This window comes from Lontra canadensis, unplaced genomic scaffold (genome assembly GCF_010015895.1).
Source record: "Lontra canadensis isolate GAN:19392208 unplaced genomic scaffold, GSC_riverotter_1.0 scaffold1, whole genome shotgun sequence".
NCBI classification, from domain to species: Eukaryota; Metazoa; Chordata; class Mammalia; order Carnivora; family Mustelidae; genus Lontra; species Lontra canadensis.
This window is the reverse complement of record NW_022630995.1, coordinates 60478295-60491584: the sequence shown is the minus strand read 5'-3', so window position 1 is coordinate 60491584 and position 13290 is coordinate 60478295. Positions and strand designations below refer to the sequence as shown.

The window sequence follows — 13290 nt, the reverse complement described above, 5'->3', positions numbered from 1 at the left end:
CCAACAATGGTACTTTCTATACCTGACAATGAATCAATAGTTAAAAATCTCCCCCCCCCTCACAAGGAAATATCTGTCCAAAACAGTTTTATTGCTAAAGGAAAACATTACTCCCTACCACACATTTCTGTTAAGAATAGAAAAATTGGTGGGGTGCTGGGGTGGCTCAGTGGGTTAGGGCCTCTGCCTTCAGCTCAGGTCGTGATCCCAGGGTCCTGGGATTGAGCCCCACATCGGGTTCTCTGCTCCAAGGGGGGTGGTCTGCTTTCTCCTCTCTCTCTGCCTGCCTCTCGGCCTGCTTGTGATCTCTGTCTGTCAAATGAATGGATAAAATATTTAAAAAAAAAAAGAAAAATTGGTAAAGACCCTAACTCAGTTGATGAAGCTAGCACAAACCCAATGCCACATCCAGTGAAGAGAGGAAGAGACAAAATTATAGGCCATTCTCACGAAAGCCCATTAATAATAACTCATTGGACCAATATGTTACAAAATAACAAAATGTCATGATTGCGTTGTGTTTATCTCAGAAATTCTAGCTTTGTTGAGCATTAGAAAATCTATTAATGTTAATCTGGGGACCCTTCAATCAGAAGGGGAAGGGAAAATATACATAATCATCATAACAAACCAATGATTAAATTTCATATTTATTTATAATAAAAATAAACAGACTCCTGGGGACCTAGTGTCTTTAATCTGGTGTTTGAAGCCTACCAAAATCTGGAAACGATCTCTTATGCTTTGTGCTGAAACACTGAAAGTATTCCCTTTAAGATTAAGAACAAGGATGTTCCCTATCATGACTTTAAATTAGCTTTGTTTTGGAGGTTCTAACCAGTGCCATCAGGCAAGAATAAAAAAGTATAAAAAAATGAAAAGGAAGAAATAAAATTCAATTATTTGCAGATGATATTGTCATCTACATAGCAAACCCTAAAGAGTAAACTGACAAATAGAATTATAAAGCATGAGCAGGCCAGTTGGATATATATCATCTCTAAAAATGTATTGGCAGTGACAAACACAAAAACATGGACTTTTGATGTCTTGATTTATTATTTATTTATATTTTTGAGAGATGGAGAGAGCGTGGGGGTTGATGGGAGGCAGAGGGAGAGGGAGAGAGAATCTCAAGCAGACTCCCTGCTGAACACAAAGCCCGAAGTGGGGCTCGATGCCAGGACCCTAAGATCATGACTTGAGCCAAAATCAAGAGCCAGGCACCTAACTGAATGGGCTACCCAGTGCCCGGCTAACAAGTATTTGAAAAGATGCTTAAATGCATCTGTCATCAACAAAGGTAAATTAAAATCACCCCCCAGCTGGGTAGAAATGAAAATTGCCAGTTTGGAGGGTGGGTGAGGTTCCAAAGCAGCTGGGTCACTTACACACACTTGTAGGCATGTGCAAAGGCCGGGAAACTTTGGAAACTATGACTATGTCTAGTAAAGTTGAGGGTGTGCCTGTTCTGTGCCCCAGCTATTTTAATTCTGAGAACATACCTCCTCTAATTACAGCTAACTCTAGAGTATCTGTCCCCAGCCTAGAATATATGTTCCACCAAACTAGAATTTTCCTAGCAGCACTGGTGTAAGCAAAATCTGGAGAACAATCCAATGTCTACTGACTAGACAGTGGATAATTAAATAGTATTTTATGCACATAAAGAAATAGTATATAGCCATGAAATCAAGGCTATCCACGATAGCATGGATTATCTTTGGAATGTAAATTGGGGCAGTCATAAAATGGATTGGAGAATAATGGCTAGTACTTATGGAGCCCACACTGTGTGTTCTAGGTAGTACTTCCAATGTCTTACACAAATGAACTCCCCTTCATGAGAAGTGGGTACTGTTATTATTTCAATTTTGCAGTTGAGAAAATAGGCACAGACATTTACTAACTTGTTTAAGATTTCACAGCCCATAATTGGAAGAACCAGCTGTCAAAAACCACATAGTCTGAGTGCAAAATATACCCTGTGGTATGATTTTTGGGGGGCTTAAGGTTCAAAACCGAGCAAAACCAAACACTTTTTTTTTTTTTTAACTGATACAAATACACATGATAAAATGAAAAATTAAAGTAAGGGATGAACGCAGGATTCAGGACAGTTTTTCCCTGTGGGGGTGGGAATTTGTGATCACAGGAAAGTGGATGAAACTTCAAAAGCAGTGGTAATTTTAAATAGAATTTTTTTTATTTTTCTTAATACTTTATGCATATCTTACGACTACTGTTTTGTTTCTAATCAATATTGAAAGCAATTGAAGAAACTAAAGGAAGAAAATAAGACCTTGCCAATGATGGCAGAGGAAGTTTTCCTGTTTCTTCCACATAACTTATCTTGGATCTTTGATGGAATCCTCAGAAAAGTCCACAGAAGAGTATCTGGGTGTAGAATATTCATTATTCAAAGACTTTTTTTTCAAACAAACAATGGCAACAAATAGTAGCCCGAGTTCCTCTAATTGTAGCCTGTCCAAAAGGCGACATCATGGGAGTTTTTAAATGTTGCAATTCCAACCCAGACCATTATCCTCCTTCTGATTATAGATTGTGGCTCCTTCCCCCCCACCCCCACTAATAAAGAGGTGTGCGAAGTAGAACTCTACTATCCATCATAAGCCACCAAGAAATTCTCTCTCCAATTACTTAGAATTAGATTTTAAGGAATAAAAAAAATCAAATTATCAGTCAATTTAAAGTTACCCCTTTGTATTATATCGTTATAGAGTTCTTCCAGCTGTGGTGGTTACTTCATTCCTGCTCCCTCTTCTGTTTGCTGCTTAGTGCCATCGCATCAGCTTCCAAGCTCAGCTCAACTGTCACTTCCTCTGTGATGATGTCTCTTCCATCAACCACTGCACTCCTTTTCCAAGATTTGCTCCCAGACAAAATAACCCCGGTGTCCCTTTAGCACTTCACACATACACGGGGCAAAGAACACTTTATTAGCACTCTGTTTGCCCACTATTAGTTATTTATTGCCATTCTCATCTAGAATTGATGTTCTTTAAAGTGGGATATCAAGTCATAAGAATCTCTAAATTATATCCTGAATATTCAACAGCAAAGGGTCTTGTATGAAGTAATAATTGTGATCATAAAAATAGTAGACAATATCTATTCTAGACATCTATTGTTACATAACTCATCACTCCAAAGCAGTGGCTTAGAAATGAGGACTTATTTTTACCTCTCCTGGCTCTCAGCTGGGAGGGTTCCTCTGATGCTCTGTCTTGCTATTGCATTCAGATGGTTATCTCAGACTGGGCCAGGCTCAATGCCCAAGATGGCTTTCCAGCTCTCATGTCTGGTGCCTGGTGCCCTGTAGCCTCCCTGGCTCTCCATGGGGGCTTCTCCCACATGGCTTATACTTCCCACAGCATGGTGGTCATAGCGTATGACCAGTGGAAGCCAGATTCCAAAGGAAGGAACCAGAGCTGCCTGGCTGCGAAGGCCTATTCCCAGACTTGGCACAGTGTCCCTTCTGTTATATTCCATTGGTCAGTGCTGTCACAGGCCCACACACATTAAAGAAGGTGGAGGAAAGATTCACTTCTGAATGGGAAGTATCCAGGTCACATTGCACTATAGCATGTGTCATGTTCAGAAAATACAATCTGTTATAACATCTGTGGAGTGCCCCCTCCATGTCAGACACAGTGCTAAACATATTGCATATATATATATGTATATATATATATGATTATATTTATTTGAGAGAGGAGCAAGAGAGAGTGCAAACAGCAGGGGAGAGGCAGAGAGAGAGGGAGAGGGAGAAAGAGACTCCCTGCTGAGCTAGGAGCCCAACTTGGGACTTGATCCCAGGACCCTGAGATTATATTACCTGAGCCAAAGGCAGATGCTTAAATGACTTGCCCACCACAGCACCCCATACTGCGTATATTAAGTCACTTAACCTAACCCTTCTCAAGTTTCTTTGAGATAGCTACTACCTCCATTTAATAGATAAAAACAAAACAAAACAAAAACAAACAAAGGCTCAGAGAGGCTCATTAATTGCCTTAAATGTCACAGCCAGTAAGTGGTAGAGCTGATAATCCCAGTAGATGACTCCAGAGTCCATTCTCTTAATCACGAAAGTGTTTGGCCTCCTTGTTTCGAGAGCTAAATAAACATTTGACTTTATTACTTTCCTCTTTGACTAACTCAACAGAATAATTTTTAAGCTCCTAAAATATGTATCTTAAAAAAAGGAGGGCACGTGTTATGATCAGCACTGGGTGTTATACACAACTAATGAATCATTGAACACTACATCAAAAACTAATGATGTGGGGCGCCCGTGTGGCTCAGTGGGTTAAACCCTTGCTTTCAGCTCGGGTCATGATCCCAGGGTCCTGGAATCGAGCCCCGCGTCGGGCTCTCTGCTCAGCAGTGAGCCTGTTTCCTCCTCTCTCTGCCTGCCTCTCTGCCTACTTGTGATCTCGGTCTGTCAAATAAATAAATTAAAAAAAGTCTTAAAAAAAAAAAACTAATGATGTAACTATATGTTGCCTAATTGAACATAATAAAAAAAATTGAAGTATGTATGTGAAGGATAGATGGAAACTCTGTACTATTTTGCAATTTTTCTGTAAGTCTAAAAGTAGTTCAAAATAAAAAGTTCAATAAAAGCCTGCTTATTTAAGAAACAAAGACAAATAAAATCACTGAAAAAAAATCCCACCCTCGGGCGCCTGGGTGGCTCAGTGGGTTAAAGCCTTTGCCTTCGGCTCAGGTCATGATCCCAGGGTCCTGGGATCGAGCCCCACATCTGGCTCTCTGCTCAGCAGGGAGCCTGCTTCCTCCTCTCTCTCTCTGCCTGCCTCTCTGCCTACTTGTGATCTCTCTCTGTCAAATAAAAAAATTTAAAAAAATCTTAAAAAAAAAATCCCACCCCCCTCCAGAAAAAGTTATGGTAAAGAATGGAAAGTGAGAACAGAACCATAAAGGATGCTCTCCTACTCTTCTACTTGATATTTGGCTTGTGCTCTGGTTTGTGACCTGATCTCTCTTCACCAGGAATACTGAAATTCTGTGTATCCAGGGCTCTGGGAAATTCATTTTGCTTTTTCTAATGAGTACCTTTTTCTAGGTTCCTGATTTTTTTTTAATTTTATTTATTTATTTGACAGACAGAGATCACAAGTAGGCAGAGAGGCAGGCAGAGAGAAAGGAGGAAGCAGGCTCCCTGCTGAGCAGAGAGCCAGATGCGGGGCTCGATCCCAGGACCCTGGGATCATGATCTGAGCCGAAGGCAGAGGCTTTAACCCACTGAGCCACCCAGGCGCCCCTAGGTTCCTGATTTTTGATCCCAAATCAAGTCCCTCCACAACTTTTGAAAACTTTTTCAGCGTTTTGGTATCAGGTGCATTTGAACATGACCAAAATTTTCATGAGGCCCACTTTCCTCTCTTCCTGTGTCTTATTGGAGGGGGAATGTTGTGTATATGGAGACTAGAACAAGTGGGTGACTAGTGGTTTAGACTTCATGGAGGACCCAAGCTGAGATGCTGGACCTTGCTTTCAATTTCTCTGCACATTTACACACTCAAATACTATGCAATTATTATAAACTGTCATTGTGGGTCAGGTTCTCCAAACACTGGCCTGGCTCATGGGACTTCCCTGGGGTGGTTGGTTTTGTGTATTGCCAGGTGATAAAACACAATATCTTAAGACATAGAGGTATTAATAGAACTTGTCAAAGTGTATTGTTTTGTAGCAGTGGGAGAATATAAAATATGATGTGTCTAAATGATGAAAGATTATAAAGCTATGGAAAAGACTTTAGAAACACTGGAAAATAGTTATATTAACATTAAAAAAACAAAATAGAATGCATAGTTTTATAAGAAAGCTTAAAATATGTCTATAACATTGACCACTTTTCAGTTGTTCTGTTATGGTCTTTTTCCTTTGTATGGATGTCTTTGTATTTTTAAATTTCCTACAATGAATATACATTACTGGTATGACAGCAGTAAACTCAAAATAAGTCGTAGCCTTCTCTATTCTTTGTGATGTTGTTAAAGGCATAAGCATGAAAAGTCCAACCTTGTGGCTAGTCAGCAGGACACCAAGTTTGGTCAACTGGAAGTTTCCCGAGTGGCGGCAGGTGAGTGAAGTCAGGTCGTTCCTGCACCAGCTGGTAATTTTGCCATTAAGGGGAAAGAAGGCTATCTTGGACTTCTCCATTGGCCCATCCCCACCTATCTCCATGAGTCTCAGGGCCAGCCGCCCCTGCTGTCCCTGCACAGGAACCACCGGCCATGTCTGCAACCTCTGGCAACGCTCGCCCTGGATCTCAGCTGTGTTTCTCACAGCTGGCAGCTTTTTAATTACCAGCCAACCACGAAGCTGAATGGTAGCGATGCGACTCTGATGGCACCAGCGGATGGGCCTGGTTGGCCCGAGAGCTGGTTCATAATTACTTCTTGGGAACTAGGAAGGCAGCCACACTGCTGACTCTGCTGGGTGCAAGACTCTGATCTCGGGATGCCAGAATTGCAGTTTCTCGTTTCCCCAAGATTCAGTGGGATTTACACTTATGAATTTCTGCAAATCAAAACGAAGTTGTTCCCCGAGGTTGAAGGCAGGGGTTGTTCACCTATATCATGGAGGAAAATAATGACCTGGAGTTTACTGGGAGTTTTATCATGCATACATATGGAGGGAAATGTCATTTATGGGCCATCTCCTGTGTACCAGACAGTGAGCTGGGCTCTTTGGAGAGAAGCTGATATCCATCCCCACCCAGCAATTGAGTGGCTTTTATCATGCCAGCTTTCAAAGAGAAAATATGCCTCTCATAAGCAAAACAGTCGTTCGATTTGGGGATGTGTCCCTGATGAGAAATACATAAAGATGATATTCTTGATCATCACGAAACAGTTCAATATGGTACAATGATCATGGATTTTGGAATCCAACACATGTGACTCTAGCTGACTCTGAATTTGGAGACATGTTACCCTGGCTGGCAGTCTTATGTGGTGACCTGGGAGTGGGGTTTTGTGCTAAATAGCCACACAGTGTGGCACATATCCTCATGCAAATGGCTAGTGGTGTGCCGGCCTGTAGGCACTCCTAGTTTGTAGCACTGTTTATCTCTTTACCCTTCCTTTTGCACAACCAGACTGTGCACTTAGGTTGGAAAAGTATGGCAGGGGAGATTATTATTTCCTTAGTGAAATGTACAGGGTCAACAAATAACACAGCCTGGAAGTTGGCTTTGTTGGTGTCAATACAAAGAGGAGTTTTCCTCCAATTTTTAAGCTGCTGGTTGCCTCCGAAGGTAGTGAGTATTCAAGAAGATTCTCAAGTCTGGAGTTATAGTCATGGGTAGCAGCTTGAATTCCATACCTCTAAGATTCTCTCTAGCTCTCAAACTATTTTATTGGTTTGCTTTGTTTACCATCAACTCTTGCCCAAATAAAGGAATATGAAAGACAAGTTTCCTAAAATAAGAGAAGAAATAGTGGGATGTTGTCAGATAACTTGATTGAACCTGTGTCCCTGTTAAATAATAGACAGTCATGATTTGTTTTAAATGTGATAGGACACAGCATTGCATGCTAGGGACCAGAGTGACACAGCCTTCTCTAATACTCCTGGAGTATAAAGTTTAAATTGGCAATAAAACTGCCTCATAAACTTTATGGGTAACAACTGAAATGTCCAACACCAAGGTCAAGATAAAATAAACCACTGGATAAAATACATGTCTGCCATTCCTCACCCAAATTCCTTAGGGCTAGGGATTCAGAATATTTTGGATTTTTGGAAAGTAATATTGTGCATGTAATGATACCAGCAATTTCACCTGTAGGTTTTGGAGCAATGTCTGGTCATTTCTGCTGTGAAACATGAAGATATATTAGCAGTAAGAGGGATAAATGAAGAGCATACATAACTTCATTTCATTGTAGGTCAAGTTTTACTGCCAAATTAGTTACAGACAGTTTTCAGTATTTTGGAGGCTTTGGCTTTGGAATCATGGTTAAATGATTGTGAACCTTGTTTAAGCACTAGCCTTAAAACACTGTGATTTTGAAGAAGGTCATAATGTGGGACCATGCTCATAACACAAAATGGTGTGATTGAATGAATGAAAACAGCAGAAGTGTTAAAAGTAGGTTTGCTGAAATTTTAATATATTACACAAGGATACAGAAATAGGACTTCAGAAACCTGCAGCAAAATAGTGGTATTATTTGGATGCTAAGGTAAATGGTGACTTTAGTTTCATTTTTTGTACTTTTATATATTTTCTAAAATTTCCATGAAGACTGAGTAATTTTAACAATGAGCAAAGTCAGTTAGCCATCATACCTTTTCAGCACAGTTCAAAGTGGGCACTACAGGGGCGCTTGCCCCCATCAGCCTCCAATCTGGGATGTGTTGAGTGTGTCTCCCTCTTGAGTGCCCGAAGCAACCTGGCCAGGGTAGGGCATTTGCTTACTGTAAGGTCCTAAAGGCAATCACTCCCATGACCTCCATCTCTTTCAAAACACTTAGAGCTGTAGCACCAAGGTTCTTATCAGTTCTGTTCAGAATGATGAAGAGATCCTGGAACCAAACGCCAAGACCCCTTCATCCAGCCCCGAAGGAGTAGGTAGGTCTGTCTACTCTACTCTAACAGCACCGATGAACTCCAAGGAGTGGAACTTTAGTACTTTGAAAGATTGTTCAGGAGGCTGAAAGTTTGTTGCAGGGAGAAGAAATATGAAATAGCCTGCTAATTTCAGAAGGAATTTAGGACCATGATATCCAGTGTCCTTAGCATTGGTGGTGCTCTCCCATCACTTTTTGTATAAGACTAAAATGATCTGCATAACATACAGCTAATGCCATTTGAGGGTAAGGACTAGAACTTTCTCTTCTTTATAAGAGAGGTCCCTAGCCTGAAACCCAGTACAGTGCATACTCAGTAAATGCTGTTGACTGAACTGACACATTTATAGGGAAATAAATGTGCACGTACTTGTATTGTGCATATATGTATACATACGTTGTGTGTGTGTGCAAATGTGTAATTTATCTCTATACCATCCTTTCATTTGTGTTCATTCATTTGTTCATTTGTTCATTCATTCATTCATTCATTCATTGTAAAAGTGCCCAATGGGAGACAGTAAGGGACTAGCTGTAGTTACAAAGGCCATTTAGAATTCCAGGTTAAAAAATTACAAGGAACTCCAGGTTACAGAGTTGTAAGACCTCTTCCAATAGCATTTTGCAACCCTAGCTGTGGATAAGACTGAGTTGAGCATTATAAGTAAAGTCAGTGTACAGGCATTCTGATTCCTTTGGTCTGGGGGAGGACACTGAAATTGCTTTTCATTTGGAGCCTCCTTGATGATCCTATGGTTCAGTCAGGTTTAAAATCTACCACCCTGGTCTAATGATTTTCACAGAGAAAGGAGTGCTCCCCCAAGGCGGAGCAGGACAAAACCTGTGTGTGTGTGTGTATGTGTGTATATGGTGGGAGGGTCAAAAATTTCCAAATTATGCTTTTGCAACATCCCATATGTGACGGCCTTCTCTGAGTCCTATCTTGGCAAATATCATAGCTGCTTCTCAAGTGTGCCAGAAGGGAGAGAGCTCTCTGGGCCACTGTTCTAACCAGGTGTGTCTCAAACTTTAATGTGGCTAGAAATCAACTGGGGAGCTTGTGAAAATACAGATTCTGATTCAGGATCCTAAGGAGAGAAAAGGAATGTTTATGAAGTTGTGATTATGCAGTCTGTCCTCTGGGAGCTTCACATCACACACAATTTTAATGCTGAACTCTTAAAGCCTCCTTTTGGAAGCCTGATGAGATGAGATTGCCAAGAGGTCAACTGTCTGGCTAAAAATAAAAGCTACCCAAAGTCCTCATGGGAGGGAGACACCTTTCTTCTCTATGCAGGAGACTGTTGGCATAGTGTGGAATCACAGGGAGAAACAGAAGCAGGGATGCAGGGTAGGGGCTCTCAATCACAAAACCAGTTGGAAACTTATAGCAAATACTGCTGAGATTGTCAAAGTAACCCCACAGTGCCCCCCAAGAAGGGGGTGGGTCTGGAAATAAAGCATGCCCTAGCAGGTTGAATGACAGCCCTAAAATATTTCCATGCCCAAATCATAGGCACTTGTGAACATGACCTTATGAGGAAGAAGAGTCCTTGCAGATGTAATTAAGTTAAGGATTTTGAGATTAAATCATCCTGGATTATTAGAGGGACCCTAAATCAAATGACAAATGTCTTTACAAGGGAAACACGAGGGAGATCTGAGACAGGCCGAGGAAGAGAAGGCATAGACACAGAGAAAAAGGCCAGTGAGAGTGGAGACAGCCAGCGGAGTGATGTAGGCACAAGCTGAGGAACACCTGGGGCCACCAGAAACTGGGGACAAGGTGGCAGTGGTGGTAAGAAGGGATTTTCCTCTGAGGCTTTGAAGTGAGCAGGGGCCTGTGCACAACTTGATTTTGGACTTTTGTCTCCGTGAACTCTGAAAGAACACAGTTTTGGTTGTTTTAAGCCACCCAGGTTGGTGGGAAGCAGACGCACCTGCCTTACCATTCATTCCACTGCCACAGACTTTGTTTATCTTACAGTGAAGCTGCTGACTGCCATGTCCATCAATGATTATAGTTCATTGTCTTTGTCATGCGACCCTGATCAGCCAGCTCTCTGACCTACACTGGCCTCACCTGCCCAGCCCCTGCCTTCCTCAGTTTCCTGCAGAGCGGGATAAATAGGGAATCAGACTCCAGTTCCAGCCCTGGCTCCATCCCCACTTTCTGTGCTGTCTCAGAGGAGTCACTTAGACCAGGAAGCTGATGCCCAGAGAAGGTGGTAGTACCTGCCATCTGGCCACACTCGCCGCCACACTCGTAAGATCAAAGAAAAGAGGGGTGTCCTGGCACCTCACACTGAGGAGATGCTCCATGAGCTAGATTCTGAGCCAAAGGCAGAGCCCACTTGTGAACCATCTGCCGGGAAGCTTCCGCTGTACTTCCATGGCAAGAAGAGATGCAACAGCCCCAGCTTCTACATCCCACAGGCCTGGGTCTGGCTGTGTGTCAGTTTGCCCCCCTCCAGACACCTAGGGGCAACTGGGACAGCTGTGATGCTGGAACTGCCACCTCTGTGTCACTCTGGACACCAACCCTGCCTCCAGCACCCACCTAGGAGACCCAGGCATCCCCTGGTTACCCTGGGCTGTCCCCCAGGTTCCCTCCAGGGCCAGGAATCCACCTAGAAACCAGTTAGTTCTCCTTCTCCAGGACAGACCCTTCTTTCTGGAGGGAAGATCAGGTAATGCCCCAAATATCAAACAGCTGTAAAATGATGGAGCAAAACAAAGGATGCACACTAGGTCTTCCTAACTCTGAAACTCATGCTCTGTCTCACACAATGACAGTGAGAATAACAGCACTACCTTTCCAACTGGCACAATAAAGCAAAGTAGATTGATTTTAAAATTTGTACACCAAATTTTTTCAATTAAAAACATTTTTTTTGTGTGTGTTTTTCATTATAGATATCTCTTACGAATTGGAGGTCTGCTCTTTTTTATTTATTATAGTCATAGACATCAGGAACAGGATGGGTATTTTTTGTGGAATCAGATACACATTAGGATACCCTCAACTGACCACTTCACCCCTCTGGGTGCTCCACAAAGAGACAGCTGGACTCTAAGTTCTCTGCGGTGGGAACAAGTGTGACAACCATGGTCACTTTGGTTCTACCTTCAGGCAATGGGGTGTAACACAATGGGTGGTATTTGGGGGTGGCCTTCTAGCATTCTGGTGCTGGGGTGTCTTGTCCCTGTCCTGGCGGCACTCCCATGCTGGGCAAGAACAAGTGGACTGCCCACAGAAAAAGCCGGTGTTATCGGAAAGATACTCAGTGAACACGAACACGCACAACCTTGACCCCGGACTCTCTGGCTCAGCCCTGAAACCGGAAATGCCCTTCTCACGGGGGTGCGGGAACACCCTTCCTTCCTCCGCCAAGAGAGGGGAGATTGGGACTCACAGTGACGTCATGGTACTTACTGTCTGTTCATAGTTCTTGGTGCCCCGCAAATAAGAGGGATCTTCAGTTCAGCCTGTAGAAACAAAAAGTGAACTCGTTACTGAGCTAGACACATCATGTTTTAATTCTGGTGAACACTACTGTCGTTTCTTGTTAAAATGGGACACAGGTGCCAGCTAAGAGGAAGTGATGGGGAGAGAATCAATCCAGGTCGATAATTGGTTTATTTCTGGAGCGGGGTGGGGGAGGGGACTTTTCCCTGACATGCTGTCCTCTTTCTGTCAGGATCCATCCCGTCTGCCTCGGGGAGCTGAGCACACACATCCTGAGTCTAGTTTTCCCTAGCGTGCAATTGTGTACTTCCCCTGGGCACCCAGGATGTGTTAGCCCCTGCTTGGAGGGGGGTGGGGGGGGGGCTCTGCTCTGGGCGCCTGTGCTCATGCGGGAGAAGGAATGTTTCCCCTTTCCAAGCGTGACCTGCCATGAAATATTTATTGGGAAGCTTCAATTCTATAGCACTTCGCACAGAACACAACATTTTATTTGTGGCTTGTATTCACTCACATAAGAGAGATTATTAACTCCGTTTACCATATAAATTAGCCGTAGGGACCCTGGGAGTATTCAGTAGGAGCTTTACATCAGTGATTACACTTAATCTACACAAAGGCCCTGGGGGTATGAAGGATATTGCCCAGGGTATCAGTTGGAGTTCTAGCAAGAAACAGATAGCATGTTCAAATTGATAATTTGAGAAGTTTAATAAAAAGATGGTTTAAAGGTTATGAACGGGGGTGCCTGGGTGGCACAGTGGGTTAAGCCTCTGCTTTCTGCTCAGGGTCCTGGGATCCAGCCCGACACTGGGCTCTCTGCTCAGCAAGGAGCCTGCTTTCCCTTCTCTGCCTGCCGCTCTGCCTACTTGTGATCTCTCTCTGTCAAATAAATAAATTAAAAAAAAAAATTTAAATGTATGAACAAGGTATGGGGAAACCATAAAGGAAAGTGAAGGGCCTGGGTGTGTTTTTGCCATGCTTGGGCCTGGAGGAGTCAGGGGAGATAGGGGTCACTGGGACCCAGACAGGGGGCTAGTGGGAAGGGAACCGAGGCTTTCACAGTATGAGGGACCGACAGGGAGGAAGTGTGGTGGGTGAGAAAACCCCATCTCACACTTCTCTTGGCCAGAATCTCCTGCTGCTGTCTCCCATTGGCCAAACTCAACAGGAACCCAAGGGTGAGGAGGCAT

General features: G+C 43.0%; 1 protein-coding gene across 2 annotated transcripts in view; it reads right to left on the bottom strand.

Moving 5' to 3' along the window:
- CLNK (cytokine dependent hematopoietic cell linker) overlaps positions 1–13290 on the bottom strand; it is a 162314-nt gene that overhangs the window by 136086 nt on the left and 12938 nt on the right. For both annotated transcript variants that reach the window (XM_032854983.1, XM_032854973.1), the window contains exon 2: positions 12068–12120. In XM_032854983.1, coding sequence (XP_032710874.1) covers positions 12068–12078 — 11 coding nt within the window. In that variant the 5' untranslated portion in view covers positions 12079–12120. The remainder of the gene's footprint in view (positions 1–12067; positions 12121–13290) is intronic.